General features: G+C 42.7%; 1 protein-coding gene across 1 annotated transcript in view; it reads right to left on the bottom strand.

The window, feature by feature from the left end:
* The window catches only part of LOC124254149 (tyrosine-protein kinase SYK-like), a 323,457-nt gene that overhangs the window by 225,121 nt on the left and 76,477 nt on the right, over positions 1 to 21,859 (bottom strand). Inside the window, exon 4 of the mRNA XM_046688027.1 lies at positions 2,267 to 2,427. Coding sequence (XP_046543983.1) covers positions 2,267 to 2,427 — 161 coding nt within the window. The remainder of the gene's footprint in view (positions 1 to 2,266; positions 2,428 to 21,859) is intronic.

The raw sequence follows: 21,859 nt of genomic DNA, 5'->3' as shown, positions 1-21,859 counted from the left end.
TCACAGTGAGGGACACCAGAAATGGGCTTAACACATTGTGCCCATGTGGGGAATCGAACCCGGGCCTTCGGCGTGACGAGCCAACGCTTTAACCACTAGGCTACCCCACCGCCCCCCAACATCTCTATACACACACAAAAAGCCCTGTGTGTATAGGCAAATGAACCAGCCAATGAAAGACTTCATTACACTTGAGTGCACACCCACCCGCTCTGACTGGGTTCGGTATCCCGGGTGCTTTGTTTTGAACTAAGTAAACCCAAGTACAAACTATTGAACTTTTGATTTGCGATTGTACGCTTATAATTTTGTTTATTATTTTTTTCATTATCAGCAATGTATATTATATGTCATGAATAAGTGATAATTGTGTTTTAATTATGTTTGTTTGTTTGGTTGCATGTGACCTTTAAATAGCATTGGAGACCATGTCTCGACAGAGCTTGCCAATGGAAAGATATCCGAGGAAAAAATTTCGTTTAGTGTAGATGGAACTCACTAAATACAACATAATGAAACAAGAGATTCGAACAAAGTATCGAAAGACCAGTGGCATTAATGAAGAAGAAACGTTTATAGAACAGGGGAGACAAGCCCATCAAGCATTCCTTACAAAAACTTAAGAACAGTAAGAGATTAACAAAGGATTGCTTCCTCAATATAAGTTTTTTTATAACATCATTCCTCATTGTTTAAAGTGGTTGCCTTCTTAAAAAACATGGCATCCTGTTATAAATTTGGTGGCACATCGTTTGATGTTATCCACATAAATTTAATCTGTTTTTGTGGGTCTGTGGGGGCAAAATTGGGGCCTTAATATGGTGGGTGATCATTGTACCTTCATTAGTAGTATCAGTGATGGGAGTACAGAACCAATCCGCACAATTTTATATCATGGTGCAGGATGATTGGGGGATTAAAATCCCCATCATCATCAGCCCCATCATCCTGCAACCATGGCATAACTTTGTACAGACTGGTCCCGTATCCCCATCACCTGTAAAGAAAACAGCATCTAAAAAGTCCACAAAGGCAGACATTAAACCTAATGGCTAGAATGCATTATACCGGATACCTAGCAGGGTTAGGGTAAGGGTTAAGTTAGGGGTTAGGGGTTAGGGGTTAGGGTTAGGTTAGGGAGTTAGGGTTAGGGTTATTTTCATCTCAGTTTTATATTTTTTCACCTTTCCGAGCTTGATTCACGTGGCCTAATTAAATATGGCAGGCAGGTATCTGGTATAATGCATGTGTACCAACCTAATTTTTGTCAGCATTGCATATTTCACTATTTTCTGTTTAATATTGTTTCCTAATCTGCAACAATTACTGTAATATTAAAATTGTCAAACATACAGAACATTAATTCTAATTGTATAAATTTTCAACATCAGTAGTTTCACAATAACATATATCTAAGGAATAGAAAAGTGTAACATTACATTTACAAACAAGAAAAGAATTGTGTCCAGGGACACGGATGCCCCTGCTGCTGTAGGAAGAGTTCCCTACACTGAGTGTGCTCTGGTGATTAATTTCTACTAAATAAATATCATGGTTGATTATAAAATAAATATATCCAAAGTGTCCAAGGTAAATACTTATTTGTAAATGTATGTCACAATGAACTTACCACAGTACAATTAAACCTATATCATGAAGGTTCATGGTACAAGGGTAAATAAACTAGCAATAGAAATATCACTGTGGAGGCAAGAGAAAGCAATAGATTGCTGTAGAAGCTACAGTGGTAAGTTTTGGCATATTCTGGAACATATTCAATATGGCAGGTTAAAAGTTAACTGTATAACTGTATAATGAAACACATGTATAAGCTTAATCAATTCTGTTGAGCAGTTTTTTGTGGAGAAGTTGATAGACTTCATCCCCTATTACACTATCATCATAGAAATATTCAGCAAAATGTACCTAAGTTCAAATGTCTCTAAACTTACAAAAAAAACAATAAAATAAAAATAAAAAATATGAGATGCACACCATTAGAGTCCCAAGAAAGCCCATGTATAAGTTCATTGAATTCCACAGAGCGTTTTTTGTGGAGAAGTGGATAGAGTACATTCCCTGTTTCATAAGGACACGGAGGGTAACCATATATACCCCCGGCCATATATGGCAGGGGCATAAAAAAAAGTCTCAACAACAACAAAAACAACATCTTGATGTGATGATTGTAAGGAGCAGCAATTCATTGAGGTGTTCATTCAGTATGGTTTGATACTGACCAAGGCTTAAGGTACTGTTAACTTACAGAAATTTTCCATCCTGATGTCCATCTTTAAGCAGTCTTACTTCTGCTTCTTCCCTGGATATTCTTTGGTGATACCATGGCATTTTCAGATGAAGATCCTTGGCAACCATCTTAATCAAGGAGTCACGCATTGTGCCCATTGCCTTGTCCATTCGCACATTCTGTAAAAACGATGACCCATAATGACATAAAAGGTTTTCCACAGACAGACAGACAAAAAGTTCTTTCAGTCTCTCTACTTTTACTTCTTATCCTAAAAGGTATAGACAAGCATAAAAACAGCACCACTCCTCTAAGGAGTGATGGGAGACTATAAAACAGTTTAAAATACAGTAAAAAGGATAAAACGTTTATACATATAGCGTATGACGACGCTTCAATATAATTCCTTGGCAGGTTTTGGCTGCAACAAAACAAATATCACCGACGTGTAGGATGGTGGCCAGTTTATCTATAGCTGGCATATTAATAATAATAAAACCAGGAAATTTACCATAACATATATTCAGGAGGTCAGATCTGATATCATTATATAAAGTACAATGAAGAATGCTGTGTGCCCCATCTTTGACAACATCTTTACAGTGGAAAGGTTATCTCCAAAAACTTGGACAGCCATATCTTAGACAGCCATAACTTAGACACTAATGAAGGGGATTAATTAATACAACACGCATGGCTGAAATGGAATTAGTGTACCCTGCTGAGTAGACCTAGCTTGTATTGTAAATGATATGAACTGTACAAGGGGGATTAAGTTTAAAGATGCATGACATGTTTTCATTTGAAAATGTTTTTTTTTAATCCTTTTTCTTGTATTTACCGGTATATTTTATTTTGCCTCATGTTATACGTTTCATATATGACTTTCTCCATACATTGATACACTGTTGAAGGTAAAAACTTCAATGTCCATGATACATGTTATATATACAATGTTCGCCATATATTGTGAAAAGTATAAACATCAATTTCAACATCATGTTAAACATGTTATATACTAGCGTTATCCCTACATTGTCGGAAATATAAGCAGTAATTCCCCTTCGTGTTAAACATGTTGTATATACAACATTTTCCATATGTTGTCGAGAGTATAAATATCAATGAATATTGATACAGGTATATATGCCATAATAGAGATATTATACCTAATTATAATAATTGTATCAAAGGCATGATCTATACATATCCTTAATTCAATAAAACTGAAGCACTTTTCAGTTTTGGAATGACTTAATCAAATCGTGCGGGGTGATGGAATAGATGAAAAGAGATGATTCAGTTTTCAAAGTAATAAGGATTTCAGTATTACATTTCTTCCTATTGGAGTGAGTTTTCGAATTGACCATAGATTCATTTCATTCCTTATTTTCGTTCATTTGAAAATCTCCTCACAAGATGAAAGGGGGTCAACTGTTTTGATACCTTAAGTGGAGTACCTATGAAACAAATATAACAATTGAAACTGTAAAGTATGTGTTAACTGTTGTTGCTGAAGATGCATTTGTGGACATGCAGTGAATGGACATGATCAACATAGTACCATATTTATTATTTACTATTTATTTTTTTATCTCTGTTCAACTTATAGTAAATATGCTGAATATACATAATGCCTTGTCTAATTGATTCTACTGGACTGATCATCATAAGAAATAGGTATCAGCTTGAGGATTAGTTGTGCACTGAATCAGAAATGTTGTTGTTTTAAGCTGTCTAAGTTTTGGGAGGTTATCGTAGAAACAAGTACGGTTTTCACGTAGAATCTTCTCATATCTCCCGGTTTCAATCCTGATAGGAGCAACGCCACACCGAAACTTGGATAGTGCAGATCTATAAGATTTAGGCATTTGTCTCAGTAGGTATGTTTCAGCAGCATACACTGACTTGAACTTGTTATAGAGTCTTAGCTTGCTACTCCCTTGATGACACCGTTCTGAAGTAAGAACATCTTTCAACTGCCTGATAAAATCATAAATAAGTCGTTCCTGGACCATAGAACAGAAGTTACGTTTCTGTATATGACTGTTTCATAGCAATTGAAAATTTGGTAACCTTAATTACCATGGACCTTGATGACATCTTTAAATTGTTACCGAGCTTATGATGAATCCCTTTCACTCTCCCAGCACAAATATCGAGCAAGTCCAGTTGGATAGTGGATGCCATTCACTGTATTCAATTTGGTGGTTCAACTGGTGTAAATTTGACTTAAAATATTCATACCGATTCTCGCTGACTATAGTACCATAGAACTATAGTGCAAATGATTTTGGTTGTGATTTCTTGGATTAAGACCAACAAAATTAATAGCAACTATTTTTGTTTCAATGACAAGATTTCGTAATTTCATTGCAATAGGTCTCCTTGCCTGCAGGCACGGAGCCCTAATAATTCCAAGAGTACTACCTCTATTACATCACTGCCATAATCCTGGAGTTTGTTGTTATCTGTCAGCAACCTTTGTGTCAGAGAGCAAACCCTAATTACCCTGTTGCCCTGACATGCATACTATGGAAGCAAAGGTTATTTAATACAAATGTGTCACAACTATACTGAAAGGCAAAAGAAACGTCGTAATATTGGAAATGACATTTAAGTATCAATGAAGTATTTGAACCTATTATAAAAAAATATACACTGGAAGTCAAGTTTGAGGAAAACATGAATCGCGGTTGTATAGCCTGTTTTGTCCAATAAAGTATTGTTTGTGATTGAAGTTTGAAATGTTTTTGTTTGTGGAAAGGGAAGAGTAGTATATACAATGATAGTCAGAGATCAATTCCAAGAAAGGTCGCTGTAAAGCTTAATTTCATAAATAAAGCTTTTGTCAGGCCCTTAGGTCTTGCCACCATTGTATATACTACTTTTGAATCCCCAGTTAACTTCCCGGCCACACGTGACACTATTGTGTCACTATGACCGCGAACTAGCACTTTCCTGATCACGTGACACTATGTCGTGTTGACCTTGAGGAAACAGTTTAATGTGACAGGATACTATTGGGATTACTCAACAGTAAGTGTTAAATATTTTGCTTGGGGGGGTAACATTGTGCCGTACGGTATGACTAATAATTCCTCTCTGACGAAACCTCTCCCTGGCCCATCTTTCAAGTAGTGCAAGTTTGGCTCTTCGGCTTTGATGTCTACTTTATTTATGTTGTAAGTTTTGACTGACCATATCGGATCGGTGGCTCGTTTCCGAGTGTCCCCTTCGTGTTCCCCCGGCTGGTAGAGGTACCTCATGAGGGCCCTATCGGGTATCTGTTTCTCCTTCCCACGCGATGGTGCAGCCGACTCAGCCACCACAGATTTCAGTTTGATAGCGTCGGCTGGTATCTTGCCGGTGAGACAGGTGGTTTCGTGGTTGATAGCTGACACCACCTGAGGTAGCCACGCTACCCATTCCGTCGATCGTTTTCCCAGGTTGGCCATCTCTCTCGCATACTGATGCCCGAATAAGCGCTCAGCCAAAGTCCTATTGAATCTCTCGACTATGGCTTGACTGCGATGAGCTCCGGCAGCGCCACACCTGACCTTGACGCCGTGCTTGGCTAGCAGTTGTGACATGGCACCCATGAACTCCCGTCCGGGATCGACTTGCAGCTCTGTGGGCCATGTCAGCGGGCTGCGTTTGTATATGCGTTCGAATCTGCGGGCCTTCTTCGAGGCATGTAGCATGGTGCCGGTAAATAGATCTGCCACAGGGCTTGTTTTTCAAGCCAAGCTTTGGCCTCGTCTGGGGGTACTTGCGCCATTTCGGCTATCTAATGTACGGCACTAGCTCCTTTCCAGTACCCACGCGGGCTGTAGTAAATAGCCTCAAACTTTCTTTGGTTCCGTGACATCGTATTTATATATACACCTATGTTCTTGGTTCAATTTTCTCATTCCCGTACGCGTACGTGTTGATCCCGTCGATGGCTATCCAACGCTTCGTGTCCATCGGTGATAGGGACGTCTTGTTTATCGTCAGTCCGTATATCCTGTGCCCGTTGCTTCTAAGCGTGTTCATTTGATGCCTGAAGGTGCAGGTCTTGAACAGGGCTTCCTTGAATCTGGCATGTTTGATGTGTTGTCCAACCACGTACTTCTTAACACCCTTCGCCTTTCGAATCTCACCATTGTCGGCCTTCAGGATGGAGTACATCTTGGGTCTCAAGCCTATGTACTCAGCTATGGGCGTGTCGGCACACTCATCCTTCATCTTGCCGAGCACTTTTTTATTTACTGTGCTGTGTATGGCATGGTCCTTGGGGTAGTCTACTGGTGTCGTACAAATCAAGGTGTTTCTTCATGTCATCGTACACGTCCTCGGTTCGAATCTCCATCAGCAGGGAATCAGTGTCCGTGTACAGCACTTCACACCTGGCGCCATACTGTTTCTTGAGCTCGTTGTAGTAAAAGTCGTACATCAGGTGTTTGGATAAATCGAGGATGCTCATCCCCACGTAAACAGGCCGGTTGAATTCGATGTGGTTTTTCTTCATGTGTAGGGCCACCAGGTCGTCGGTGAATATCTTGCTCCGGTTGAATGCCGGGCTGGCTATCAGTTTCCTGAGCTTGTTTTCCTCTTTCGACCGAACCAGCTTCACGGTCAAGCGTTTCCTCAGGTTCTCCATAGCCTTACCGAACACAGAGTTGTTCATGAGTTTGTAGAGGTTTTTCTCGAAGTCACTGGTGGCCAGCTTTCGCAGGTCCGTGTTCATTCTGATGTAGGGCTCCATCCAGGGCCTCTGGTCGAACACGAGCACCCTGTGTATTGTGGTCAGCCTCATACCCAACGACAGGTACAGCTGCAGGTTGAGATAGTGCACGATGTACTTGGGCTTATTCATTAAGTTTGGCACGAGTTTTTCAACGTCTGCCACCCGCCCACCCTGCAAGTTATGTTGGTACTCGGACATCAAGTCTGGGTTAACCCTCAAATGTTGGGGGCAAGAGGGTAGCTGTTGTGCGATGTGTGTAATGCCTTGGGGTATTCCAAGTCCACTTTGAGGATATAGCCTTTGTTCGAATCCGGCGTGATGCTCATAACATCGATCTCGGGTGATGCCCAATCGAATCCCCCTGTGGGTAGATACTGGCTCATGGCCCAGCCATACAGGTTGTTGGCATCGAGGTAGAGGACTTGCTCGAGTCGTAGCCCTTCACGTATTGATTATTGGCTTTCGCGTAGCGTTTAGAGGCCACGGAAATCCCACCTCGCAAGCCTTTCTCAATGAACAGGTGCATGTCGTAATCGGTGAGCAATTCCAGCTTAACTCCGGTTTTCTTCAGCAAGGCATCCCAAGATAGACCTGGGCGGCTGGTGTAGTACCATGCGGGGTTGAGTTGATACTGCTTGAAACACGTCCTCCTAAACGTCTCGAACACGTTGGCTAGCAGGAGTACGTCTGTTCTCAAGTACAGGTCGTGATAGTCACCCAGATTCTTACAGCCCAGTTTATTCCATACGTTAATCGCGTGCGAGTAATCGTCTTGGGTGATTGTCGAGTCGGTCAGGTTGCTGTAAAATCGGTTGATGGGAGGCAGTCGGGTCTCGGCGAACTTGGCCCAGCCATCCATGTACTCGTAGGGGTACACGCCCTTCCTCATCAGCAGGGGTCGAGTCTCGGCGTCGGTGTATCGATTGGTGATGGGGAAGGTATCGTTGGCCTTGACCAGACTGTCGAGTGACGACAGGAGGAACTGAACCGAGTCGATGAACCTCAGGCCATTCAAGCTGAAGGAGATGTATCTCTCCATATTGTTGGGAATGCACGTCAGGTTGCCGTCGACCCTCGCGATGGCCTACATGATCAAGTGAGAGTCCTACCCTCTCAAGTTGTGGAAGACCACGGGGATGTTTATTGTCTTGGGGTTGATTCTAAGCTTGAGGTTGCACGCGCTGTGAGCGGCGCCTCTATACTTACCGGTGACATGGCAGTGAACTCTCACCGAATCGCCGTTCAGCAGTTTATCACAGACATGACAGTGAGTGCTGCAGCCGTGAGCTAGCCGGTCGGCTTGAGTCATACGTAGGGAGCGACTGTGTACAGTGCATTCCTAATACTTTTCTCTTCCTCCTGCAAACACTTTAGAAACTTTTCAGCCGCGTCGGGACCCTTGTACACTACGGGAGCTTTCCTTTCCCCATCACATCGGACGACCACGTATCCAAACCCACAGGCCTCGTGCTCCTGTGTTTTGTGTGTGTTGGGGGTCAGCCCGATGTCAATGTTTTTTATCAAGGCTTCGAAGTCGGCGTAGATGATGTAAGGCACGGGCATCTGATTCTTGTGGTTGGCGAATTTTAGGATATTGTCGCCTTCCTTGGGCATGTCGATTCGTATGGCTGTCTGCCCCACACCTTGGCAATCCTCCCGGTGGGATTCTAATAAATCAGCTCGTGTGAAGCCGTGTAGGCATCGTACGCAAAAGCGTTTTTTCCCAACGTGTTTCGACTGGTCGTGCAACAGCCTGCTGAGGTGTTTTATCCACGTGTAGTGATACTTATCACCTCGCTGGGTCATGAATATATTGATCACGCGGCAACCCTTTATTGGGCTGACCCTGTGCACGACTGTTGTGTTACCTTCGTGCCCTAAGGCGTTAATAGCTATATCATTCTGTTTTTCTATTTTAGTGATCTGGGATATGGGGGTGGGTTCGTCTATACCATCCCAGTTGAGCCCATCATCTTGGGGATAGCTAGAAGGCCTGTTCGAATTAGTGTCCGCTGGAAACAAGGCTGACCTGATAGCTAACCTCATGCAATCATCTCCTCTATTCTTGATGTTGACTATGGCCTGTTTTGCCTTGTAGTAGGGGGGTAAGTCTAGGTACGACCTGCCTCTGAACGGTACGTAGTTAGCTATGTCTGGATAGACCTTATCGATTTTATCCACGACCCACCCGGAACCCATGTGCGTGTAGCGTTCTAGGTTATTCTCGTATCTGCTGAAAACTGATATCGATTGACTCATCTATAGTCTCGGTATGAGTCATGACTTCTTGTTTACCTCAGAAGTAAGGCTGAATGTACTCAATGACCCCCCTATTGGGGGTTCCCCTCACATTCTGCTGTTTATCGAGTGACATTTTCACTGTGATTTGAAACTTTATACTTCCCAAATCGTTTAGTTCCTCATTGACTTTATCAGCCATTAGAGGCTTGATATCAGTGATGTCTATGTTCCTATCAACAGGCATGCGCCAGCCTCTCAAATAGTTACATACAGCGAGCTCAGTGCGCATGAACTTTAGGTCAACAGCTTTATTCTGATGCAATAGTTCAATTAGGCCGGCTTTCCTCATACGAGAATAACCTACTAACCCCAGCTCTCGAGCCTCCTGTTTGAGTTGTTTCTCAGTGTGGGGACGAACGGGGTCGTTCAGCCCTTCAATTAGGTCATCTTTCCTCATACGAGAATAACCCGTCAGCCCCAGCTCTTTCGCTCGGAGTTTTAGTTGTTTTACCATGGGAGGGGGTTGTATATCGAGTAATCTCGACAACTCTGGTTTCCTCATTTGGGAGTAACCCACTACGCCTCGTTCTCTCACAATCTGCTTGAGCTCTCGGACAGTAGTCATTATTATACCAAGGTGTATACAATTCTAATTGGGTGTTCGGTGCTGAGTAAAAATGAAAATATTTAGAATAACCGTATCGATTTCAGGATAGCCTTCTCATTTTATTATTTCCAGAACGTCGGGGATACACGTATATATATTAGCTGATTCAGTCAATACTTGTTCTCTGAAGACATCCAGCTTTGTAGTCACAATCATTTGGAAGTTGATGTGCCCCAATTCATTTATTTCCTCTTCAAGTTTGCTAATGACTAGAGGTGTGATGTCATCAATACTACATTTACCCGGAAACATCAACCAGCTTCTCAGGCCAAAAGCTGGGGGTGGAATTCGTATGAACGCAGGCATTATTATACCTAGGTGTACACAGTCTCTAATTGGGGGCACCGGCAAGGGAGGTAACTCCTCCAGCTCTAAGTAAAAATTACACCTCCATACTAAGGAGGCGTCTACATTCGTTTATGTAGTCCTTTTTCTTCTCGTAGATAAGCTGGTGCCTGACTACGTTTGCCCCGTGGGCTTTACATAAACAGTAGTGACATTTCACTCCAATACCGCACACGGAACACGTGTAGTTTATGAGACATCTCCTATGAAAACAGCAGTACCCCTCCATCCTACATTTCCTACCGCAGGTCTCGGTCTTCCCCCTAAGTATGTACTGGCATCGGTACGGGGCAGGTCTCATCTTTGGTATACTCATATGGGGACTTAGTCTAATTGCTTTACAACCAACGCAGTCGCTGCTAGACCCAGCACGATAAAGATCAATTCCCGGTCCTTTTGCCCCGGGGATGGTGTGTAGTACTGAGTGAGTGTGGGCTTATGGAGTGGTTCTAGCTGTTTACCGGTTAGCAGGTATAATTCTCTCGCTGCATCTTCAACGTTCTTGAATGTTTTAACGGCATGGTTCTCACGCTGGAGTTGTTCGTTAATGTAATCGATCCTCTGTATATGTTTCTTCGTGTACTCGGCTTGCGCGGCTTGCAGTTTCTCTACGGCTATGTCGTGACGTTTCCGTTCCGCTTCTATCTCGGCCGCATTCGACTCCCATAGTTTCGAGAAGAGGAAATTACTCCCGGAAAATGCCAGGGCGTTTACTAACGCCCCCGCCAACCATCATGGCAATCGAAGCCATCCTATATATATAGTTACATTTACTTCAAAATATTTTCCGGTATGATCCCTTGTTCTACTAGTATGTCCTTGGTGGCCATCGCAATACCCAGGTTCATTATGAGCATGCCCATATCCTGCAGGTTGAAATCTAGCTTGATAGTCGGTTGTTTAAGCACCATTTTGGTCAACCGAGCGTACCCTACAGCTAGACTGGCGACCACAGTGGCATGGTATGCATCGTTGACTAACGTTTTCCCCTCAGACATTATGTATATGATATAAAAATATATATTTTTATAACATGATATGTGGGTTGACCTCTAATTGTGGTTGTGGTGCTGGGAGTGGTAGTTTATTATAGAACAAAAATGAGAGAGCCGTGGCAGCAGTTGCGCATGCAATCCACAGAGTGTAGTTACTCTTATGCTTGGTTAAACCACCTTTTCTACCAGCGGCGACTCTCTTAGGGTTCTTCTTCCTGGTGACTGTCTCCTGGGGAGGGAAACCCTCGTTCTCCTCCTGTGGAGGGGTCTCCCCTATCGGGGTCGGAGTCACTTCTTGATCGATCTTGTATACTATTATTATTATTTTTTCCCTCCTTAAATTGGCAATGCTTTGCCGTGATAATCGCAGCCGTCACCGGGGCTAAAAACATCCCATATTTGTGGTACAGCACGCAGCTGACAGAGCTCAAGGCGTGTTCAATAAACGGGTCTTTCTCAAGGTCCTCCCACAGGTAAAGTCGGGGAATGGGAAGGAAGTACAATGCAATACCAGTGTAGATCTGGGTCATAGCCGATCCTATAGTCTTTGTCATCTCGGCCCCGAGTCTAGCCTCGTATCTCGCGTACAACTTATCGATTTCTTCGGCAGACATTTTGTGAATTTTATCGGGAGTGTAGTCCCCAAAGTATTGTTTGGCTTTACCACCGACTGTCTCTCTTGCTTGTCATCACTCTGATCCAGCGGCACCAACAGTTGTTCTAGCAGTTCATCACACTCCATCTTATAATGTAATAAGCAAGTTTTAGTTTTAATAATATAATACCCGATATAGGTGAAACATAGCGAGATAAAAGTTAAGTTGCACACGATGAACACTTAAAAAAAAGTCATAACTATAACTGCTAAACGCTAAGTTTTACTTAGCATTTGCTAAGCATTTGCTAAGCTAAAACACCCTATAGGCCACGGGTTGGTCGGTCTTGAGCACGAGCTTAGCATGCTTAGTTTCAGCGAGCTGTTTCTTCACATGTTCTCGTTCTAGTTTGCTCATCACATCGTTCTCTCTCAAGCATTCCTCGAACGAATCCCTGTCCTTGCAGTGGAATAAGGCCACAAATCGCGTCTGCTCCCTGAGGTCTTTCAACACCGAGTTGAACTTCTGCGTTAGCCCCCAGACGCTGTGCTTTGCGTGCCGGCCGGAGAAGGCCAGGTACGAAAGCATGTCTCTCTTTTTTGTTATCTCTCGATTAGCGCTGCAGTCGTCCAGTATGAACAGCGTCAGCTCCCCCTTGAATTTCTTGTGATAAGCCTTCAACCAATCCTGCAGATGTGTTCCCGGGGTCGACTCTGTGTACGTCCGGGTCCGTCATCACCCAAGGTCTTTCCGTGTACGCTCTATTCATGTGCAGAGTAGGGCACATGATAACGATGTTATCAAACACATCCCGGTAGTACCCCTCAAGCATATCCAGCACGAAAACAGTCTTCCCACAGCCCATCTGCCCACACACTATGGCGCAGTGCAGGTCGCGGGGTAGATCAATAGATGGCTTGCACGAATCTCCCATTCTCTATATTAAGTTGCGCGTCCATAATCACATACAGATATAATTTCAACTTGCCCACGGGTTGAGCCTTCTTGGTAATCTGGATGGTTATCCCCTCGCTGCCGTTGTCGATGCGGGGACCGCTCTGTGCAATTGATCATCGTCCGTGGATCGCATGTCCAACCATAGCGCGTACTTGGTGGTCAGGTATTCACCTATCTGCACAGAGCTTAGATCCAGGTCCTTGATGACGTGTTGGTGCCGGGTCGGTAGTTTCGTTATCTCGTCCCACTGCTGGTGTGCCCTCAGACCGGCGCTGAACAGCTGGTTGGGGACGCCCTCGATGGTCACTTCCACCTTTTCAATTGTGGGGTTGAAAAACTTCTCGTTGTCCCTTCGGAACGGCTCGTAATCCTCCACGGGGACGATCAGGATACCTTTCATCGATCGCGCCGGCACGTTTAGGTTGATATTCCACAGCGTGTCGCTCTTATCCCGCACGATCGCTCTATGCCTCAGTATGCGGTCGTACAGGATGGCCACCTTCCCCGAGTACTGGTTTCGCACCTGCCTGGCCAGCTCCGGGCTAGTGACCATGTCGAACTCCAGAGAGATGTTGTCGATGGCGTAACTGGCTTCATCACCGTTCGGCGTACGCACGACTTTGCTGTATCTATCACCCAGCGCTGCCTGGTAAAACGGCGCGTGTCCCGTGAGCTACTCAAAGTCGAGCAGCACGCAGAACCTGTTCCCGTATGCTTGGGCGTGGCCTTTTCACCCTCTGAGATCTTGTTTAGCTGGTCTTGCGTGAAGCCATACCCCACGCGCAACCGAGTCGATTTGCTGATGCCTTGGTACACATCATTCACGTGTTCTCCCTCGCTTTTCCAGAGGTCCCCGTAGCAGTGAAAGACGTCGCTGTCGTCGATGCTCAGCACCTCTTTACCGCTGATCTTGATGGTGGTTTTCTTGATGATGGCCCGACCTACGTTCCGCACTAGCTCGCGTTTGTCGTTGTCGGAGGTCAACGTGAGGTTGAACATCAGTCGAACCGTGCCTGGTACGATGAGGTCATTCTCCCCTAGGTTTGGGAATCTAACCAGCAGCGTTTGGTTCTGGTGTATCTTGCTGGGATTGTTGGTGATGGTCACCGACTGGCGCACGGCTCTGACGCCTAGAAGCTCTCTTGATCTTCGGAAAGGATCTAGTTTCCTACCATACATTGTTATATAGATAAAATATAAAAGTTTAATATAAATAATGGCTGAAGGCGGTCATGAGGACATCCCGATGGATGATATGTGGGATGATAGTGCCCAGATGTTCAGAGAGGAGGAAACCTCATTCACAAACAACCCCTTAAGTGCTGAACTTGTACAGCCGGCCTTCGACGATTATTACGACGCAGTTGAAAAGAGAGACAACATCAAGCCGTGGGGACGAGACTATACCAAGTTTACCATCGATAAGAAGGGCAGCTGCGATTGAGACGTACTGGAACAAGCCTTTCCCAGGTCTCGAATTTCCCCTGAGGGAACTGTACGGCCTAGACGAAGCCTTGAAATGTGTATGCGGAGAACTCGTGAACAACATGGGGATACTGAAAGAAATCGATGAGCACATCGCTTGCGAGAAAATAAAACTCACCAAAACGGAAGACGAGTCTCTGAAAACCATCATCGAAAAACAATTGCGCAACTTGCAAGATGAGAGTCGGACTCGGTTGGAATCCGCTTCCTCGAACCGGGAACAGCTTCGATCCCAGATCAGCCACGTGCGGGAAACCATCGATCGAGTCCTAAATGAAGACACCACGTTGGCCAACAGGATCGGGAATCCTCTTCCGAGAGCAAGGGATTACTATCACAAGCATTCTGACTGCATTGGGCTTCATCATATCAACCCTGGTCATGTCGCTGAGTGGGGGTACCCCCACACCTCCAAGTGGTGGCACACCCACTGGTGGCGGTGATGTTACAGACTGGATAAAAAAACACCTGAAATCCCTCGGGGAGGCCCTGGCTAAACTCGCTGGTAAGGCCGCCGAAGCCCTGCCCGGCATCCTGGGTAGCATCGTCTCGTGGCTGCTCAGCACGCTGGCTAAAACTGTCACGTGGCTTGGTCAAAACCTGTGGGCAGCCGTCGTCGCCGTGGCGGGTCTGGTGTATGTAGCGGTTAAGGAATTTTTCACCAAATGAGACCGACCGCGATCCCGCCAACCACCAGCGCTGTTTTACGGTCGATGTGCTGCTGATTGGATTGTGGGGGTTGGGGCTGTGGTGGTGTGGGGTGAACCCTGGACTCTGGGGGTGGCGCCACTATACCCGTTTCACCAGTCGTGGGGGGTGGTACGTGGGGGACGTTGACATCGGGGTTAATACCCGGCTTCTGGTCGGCCGTGGCTACGAAGATTTTGCTGTTGTAGCCCACCACTTTGTTGATTCTCAGTCGCATGTCGCTCGGAGCCATTTATAGTCCCACGGCGAACACGTCGACTTTCGACCGGGCATATTCCAACACGTCTTGGTATCGTCGGATGGCACCGGTAGATCGACCGGGGAGGCTATGGCATCCTAGATGTTAGCAACGAACTGTTTCTGAGCGTCGTAAGCAGTCCCCTTACCGAGGATGTTGGAACGCGTTTGCGTCTGCGCACCTAACAGCGCCCACACGTACGTTCGAATCGAGTCGTTCAAGCGTTCGGTGCCGGCACGAGTGAACCCTTCGACGTGTACAGCATGTACTTTTCCCAGTCATCCGCGGGCCCCTGCTCGAACCTCCAGACTCGGTAATCCTTGCTGTTGTCGAAAGCCAGGTAACGGTCATCCCACTCGTTTGTTGTGATATGATCCGACTTGCAACCCCAATTCTTTCATCTTCTCGCTGGCTGACATAATTCATCTGACAAAACTACCGATGGATGCCATTTGGTAAATATACCTTCTCTCGGGATATCCTTAATCCGAAATGAATGGAGTAAGCATGTGAGAATAGGATCTTTTCCAAGAGCATACATAGTTTGCCAAGAGCTGTTAGGTATCCTTCTAATGTGTCGTGTAAGAAGTGCTGATCTGTCGTCAGATGTGAGAGGAAGAGATTGTGGTGAAATCTGTTTGAACTTGTTTGTCTGAGTTAACCTGGACGGAGGGCCAGTGGCAGAGGTTCGTCCACTAATAGAGACAGTAGGTCCAGAAAACATGGGCCTGTGGGCCATGCAGGAGCCATTAATTATTATCTTACCTCACACAAAAATGTCGTTTTCTGATTGGCTGAATGCTCTTTATCTTGAATAATTGAGTCATGTATGATGTACGGAAATTACCAATGTTTTGCAAATGCAAATTTATGGTAGCGAGTATCCTTTTAAGCAAGCATGACTGGATTATTTTTTTGTTTCTGAAGATTTGTATTGTCATGTTACCAGTTCTAATATTACAGCAGGCTACAGATCAGATCCTTCTAGGGTTACTCTTCTTGAATCTGCTTATGAAAGTTTAGAATTCAGGTTTTTGAGTATCGGACTGATCAAGCTTCCTTTCAGTCCTAATGTTGCATAAAGGTGCTTCTGGCTGCTGAATCTCTGAGGTGAATTCATTTTGAACTGGCACTGTTGGCATTGAGTCCATGAAAAACTACAAGTGCTATTAGCTTATTGGCAAAAGTATATCTTGCCAAGTTGTGGTCTGTTGTGTCCATTCTGAGATCAAAAGAGCTGGTGGAAAGAATCCCTAGGTCCTCTCATTCCATGCAGCCCATGTTGTCCATATGGTCTGTGTGGTCCTTGTACATAGACCTTGATGGCACATGCTCCTTAGAGTCTGGGAAGGTGTGTGATCCTCCAGCTATAATGTATAGTCCATTGGTGTCTGACCCAGACATTCTTTTGATGAAGTTATGATCGCTGATGACTACCTCGTCTGTGACCTTATCTCGATAAAGAATCTCTTTGAAGGGGGCGAGTCCATCGGCTATTCCCTTATTGAGGTCTCCAAAAGGTTTTGATCTTGAGACCAAGTCTTCCTTCTTTGACAAATTTGTCAGACTCCGTTGAGTATCCAAAACAGACTGGACAAGGAGCACCCTCAAATATGACTGTATATCAGGGATCTCAACAGGCTCCAAAGTTTTCTGTCAAGTTTTAAGTACTTGTATTTAATAGTTAAGATAGTTTGTAGGCTTCAGCTTTAAGTATTTGTGTATAATAATTAGAGAGTTTATAGATTTCAGCTTTAAGTATTTGTATACAATAGTTAGATGGTTTAGAGGTTTCAGCTCCAATTATTTCTACACAGTAGTTAGATAAACATAGAGATTTTTTCTGGGTTACATCTTCTTTTTATTCTCGAGTACAACGTTTCAGGGCTTGTTCTGGCCCCATCATCAGGTAAAAACTGAACAGTAACTGTTAACCCCCTGGATGCCACAGGGACATATATGTCCTTCCCCTTCAACCCTCAATTTCAAGTCCAATAAAAATCAAAATATCCCACGCACACAAATACACTTCACAGTTTCGAATTCTGCGGGAAATATCCTGTTTCTTGATACCATCCACTATTATTTTAGACAAAGCTCAAGTGCTGAAAATGACCCTTCAAAATAGGCTTCATCGAAAATGTCGCCATTTTTGACACAGTACGAAATCGCGATTCACAGCGTTATTTGCTGTATGTTTTGAAATGTGAAAATCGGACAGAACTGGGAGTATTGAATTTCAAAAATAACATATTCATGATCACTGATATCAGTTTTACATGAAACCGCTCATGATAATTCTGAAACGTTGCGGATAAATCTAGAATCGGTTGGGATTTTTTCGAAAATACACTAACAAGAACGCCGTAGAGCGCTTTCCGTCATATTGGATAGTGTTTACAAAACCACGTTTCGCGAAGGCCGGTATTGAGACGCCTATTACATCACGTATATTTCATATTCAGCTTCGAAAAATGCATCACTGAATTCCCCATACATTATAGAATCAAATTGCAACTGGTCTGTGTCACCAATACCAACTGTCTAGATAAAATGAGACGAAACATATTGCGTGTGAAAACGAACGCTGTGCTTGAAAGACTGCGTTGTCTGAAATGTAAACAAAGACAAATTCCCGATTTTACACTGCGTAGCATTTTCTGAAAGTTTTCAACATTCATCCGTCTATTCATTGCTTGCAATGGCTCAATACCTTTGGAATATGCATGGAAAGAGTATCGTAGCAAGCAATAGGAAACAATAAATAGATACAATGCAAATGATTTGATAATTCATAAGAAATTGTCAAAGTTTCCGTGCAGCGTGACGCCATGACTGACGCAAAATCACGCAGAACGACAACGGTAATTATCTGCATTTCTGGCTTTTTTCTCTTACTTATAGTGAAAACGATAAAAACATATAACAATACACAGATAATCAGAATCATTCTGATTACTTACATCTCATATTTATGTACAAACGATCCCTGAATCAATGGAAGGGTCCTCGCAAAATCCTGAGTACCCTTGTCAGCAAAGCCACCGTTTTGTAAGAAATCGGTCAGCGGTAGTGATGTCATACGTCAACATTGTTCTACATATTAGGCAATTTCTTTGAGGTGAAGGTCGGTTGAACAAGAGTAAACACAATCGCCCAATCCTTCCGATTACACTGTCAGTATTATGGTGTATTTTTGCGTATAGTTTAGATACTTTTTCATGAAACTGACTTCAGTATCTACATTTAGCCTTGTTCAATATCATATCATACATGCATATAGGGTTTACAGTGTTTTATTCTTTGAAAGTTTTTGATTGTTTGAATCATATTAACAAAAGAAATTGACATATTTAGTGCAATACACCATATTCTAAACCTTTACACAAGTGTTAGAAGATCAAACATAGCCATAACTGCAACTACTTTAGTTCCTATGATGTACAATATTCGATTTATTTGGACTAATATTGCAATTTCATATGAACAGGTTAATGAACGGTGATTTAATTCAACCTTATATGTAAAACTGATAATATTAATGAAAATGATTTATATATGGTATGAAATGTATATGAACACATATTTAAAGGAATCGTCTTGTTCATTGCATGATTTTGTGTCGTTTTATAGACAAAAGAATGATGCATATTGATCGGCCAGGTGCGCGATTGTTGGAAACGTTTTATGATTCTCTATCATTGTTTTCGAATAATATAATCAATTCATATTTGATTAAATAATATTGTGATGACAGGATATCAAACTCTAACTACATTTATAGGAAAATTGTTGAAAAATATATATACCATCTCATGTGTTAATTCAGACAAATCTTACATCCTTATTCCAATATATAGTTCCATATATAAAAAGCTATCTTTTTGCATCTTTCATTGCATACGTATGAAGAGAAATAGCTACATAATCATAAACAAACAAAATTCTTATCCCAAACAAAATATTCGGGTGTTGTGAAATATTATTTTTATTTACGTTAAATTGATGCCAAACAGGTGCACGTGTTGTTCACAATAAGATACACTGTCAAACCATCTAATTGTTGATATATTCAGGACACTATTTAAATGGAAAAATCACTCATTTTATGTTTTGTCTAAAGAGTGTTAAATTCTGACGTAGAAGCCGAGACCTTTTATACAATTAATGGAAATTAGGTGAGATATATACTAATCAGCATACCAATGTCGTCCTTTTCCGATCGCAAAATGCATAAAACAAGCAATGATGTCAACTAAAATTTTGTATCTTTTTTTAGCAATTTCATTACATTTGCAGATATGGCTAGTATTCTGGTAATAACGATGCAAAATTAGTCAAATTACATCTACACAAACAGGAGAATATTGGAATCATGGAACTAACTTATATATTGGATAGGGCCATCCAAATCGCTATTACGTGCTTTCACATGTAAGACGTTGTCATTTTTCTTGTAAATTGTGAAACTACCAAACTGCATCCGCTCACATTGGGGAACTTTGAATTGAAATAGTTTGGTTCACCATGAACATAAAATCATGAAAATATAGCGTCCGTATCCACAACAAATTCTCTCCAAGTGATCTGAGTTACATTGACCTAGTGTTAAGCATAACGGAGTTATGCCCCCTTATCATTATACGTGTATGACCTCTCTGTCGTCGTTTGACGTCGTAGAAGGAAATCAAGTTTTGACATTTTTTGCGAGTCATTTTTAATGTTGAGCGTATAACGTTATGCACAAGCACATAAACCCAATTCATATACACTTATGTCGTTCAGATATCTAGCTGTATTTTCTTCGCTCACACTTTCAGTAAAGATACCACATTAAAAATTTCGTAGCACAGTGCATTTTATAGGTGGGTGATAAAAAGCGGATAAATTTACTGTTTTTTAACGCATAACAAACTTTGGACAACATTTAGCAGTGTTTATTTCTCAAACCGCCAAGGTAGTTGCACTTATATTTATACCAACGGATAGGAAATTTAATATTCTACATTTCTGTGTAATTTTATAGCCGTACGTAGATCCAGGATCACGCGAGCGCAATTCTCGCACAACGTTCACTTTTCAAACCATATGAAAATGTGTGCCTGAAAAAAAACTCGGCATCAAGGGGGTTGACTATGGCCGTGACGTCACAATGCTATGAGGACGCAATACATGTGGTGGTCAATAGATACAGATGACATGGCTAATAGAATACATGTTATTATGAATATATAAGATGTCGTTTACTGCAAAATTAATGGATCAATTTAGAACTGTGCAGATACTTATACATCATGATAAGGTGGTTTGAAACATCCTATTTTATATGGCAAGATCAGATATATCAACAGATTCATGGTCTACCCATGGGATCTCCACTCTCACCTCTCATAACTGAGATATTCATGACCAACTTTGAGGAAATTGCTCTGGTTACTTCACCATTCCAACCACTATGTTGGCACAGGAAAGTTGATGACACATTCTCTATCCTAGACAACTATCATGACCCCAATGCACTCCTAGACCACCTCAACAATCAACACCCTAGAATTAAGTTTATGATGGAAACAGAGCAGCAGAACAAACTCCCTTTCTTGGACATCGCCATTGACAACTCAAACAACCAGCTCATCACGTCGGTCTATCGCAAAACCTACCCACACAGACCAATATATTCACTATCACTCAAACCACCATCCCCAAATCAAGAGAGCAATTGTTGCCACACTTGCGAGACGTGCGAAAACAATTTGTAGCCCTGACGTACTGCAACAAGAAACAGACCACCTGATGACAACATTCATCACATACAATGGTTATCCAAAGAACCTTGTAGAAACCACCATAAAGAAAACACTACAAGATCAAGTTCAGCCTCCTACGAACCTGAACCATCTCTCATCCGCATCAACATCCCGTATGTTGGGCCCATCAGCCACCAAGTCAGCAGACTCCTAAAGAAAATGGCAAGCATTGACACCACTTTCTCGTCTGGCAAAACCCTTAAAACTTTGCTACGTTCAAAAGGTAAGGGGCGCAATCATGCTATATCCAACCCTAAATGCTGTGTGTATAAACTGAAATGTGACTGTGGTGACATCTACATTGGTGAGACAGGCAGACCAGTAGCTACACGTGTGAAAGAACACAAAACTTCAGTGGACAAATCAGATCTGAAATCTGCAGTTTCCCAACACATTATGAATAATCCCGATCATGAAATTGACTGGGAAACTGAAGTCCTCGCAAAAAACATCAGTGACTGGCGGAAACGCAAGTTGATTGAAGCTATCTTCATCAAATGCACAAAAGCAGCAATAAACAGGGATCAGGGTGTCTACCTTCCAAATGCATGGTACATAAAACAATAAGACAATACCCTACCCTCGTCACTGTTTCCATGTATAAAGCATAATTTCTATGTATACACTGCTATTACTTTACATTCCATACATTTATAAATACGTCTCTGTACATTTCTAAATCAATCAACAATTTTGTATAAGTATCTGCACAGTTCTTTACGGAAAGTGTGAGCGAAGAAAATACAGCCTGATATCTGAACGACATAAGTGTATATGAATTGGGTTTATTTGCTTTTGCATAACGTTATACGCTCAACATTAAAAATGACTCACAATAAG

The sequence above is a fragment of the Haliotis rubra genome, unplaced genomic scaffold, assembly GCF_003918875.1.
Source record: "Haliotis rubra isolate DU_JTF1 unplaced genomic scaffold, ASM391887v1 Scf566, whole genome shotgun sequence".
Taxonomy (NCBI): Eukaryota; Metazoa; Mollusca; class Gastropoda; order Lepetellida; family Haliotidae; genus Haliotis; species Haliotis rubra.
Note: the sequence above shows the minus strand (reverse complement) of the source record. Positions and strands in the feature narration are given on the sequence as shown.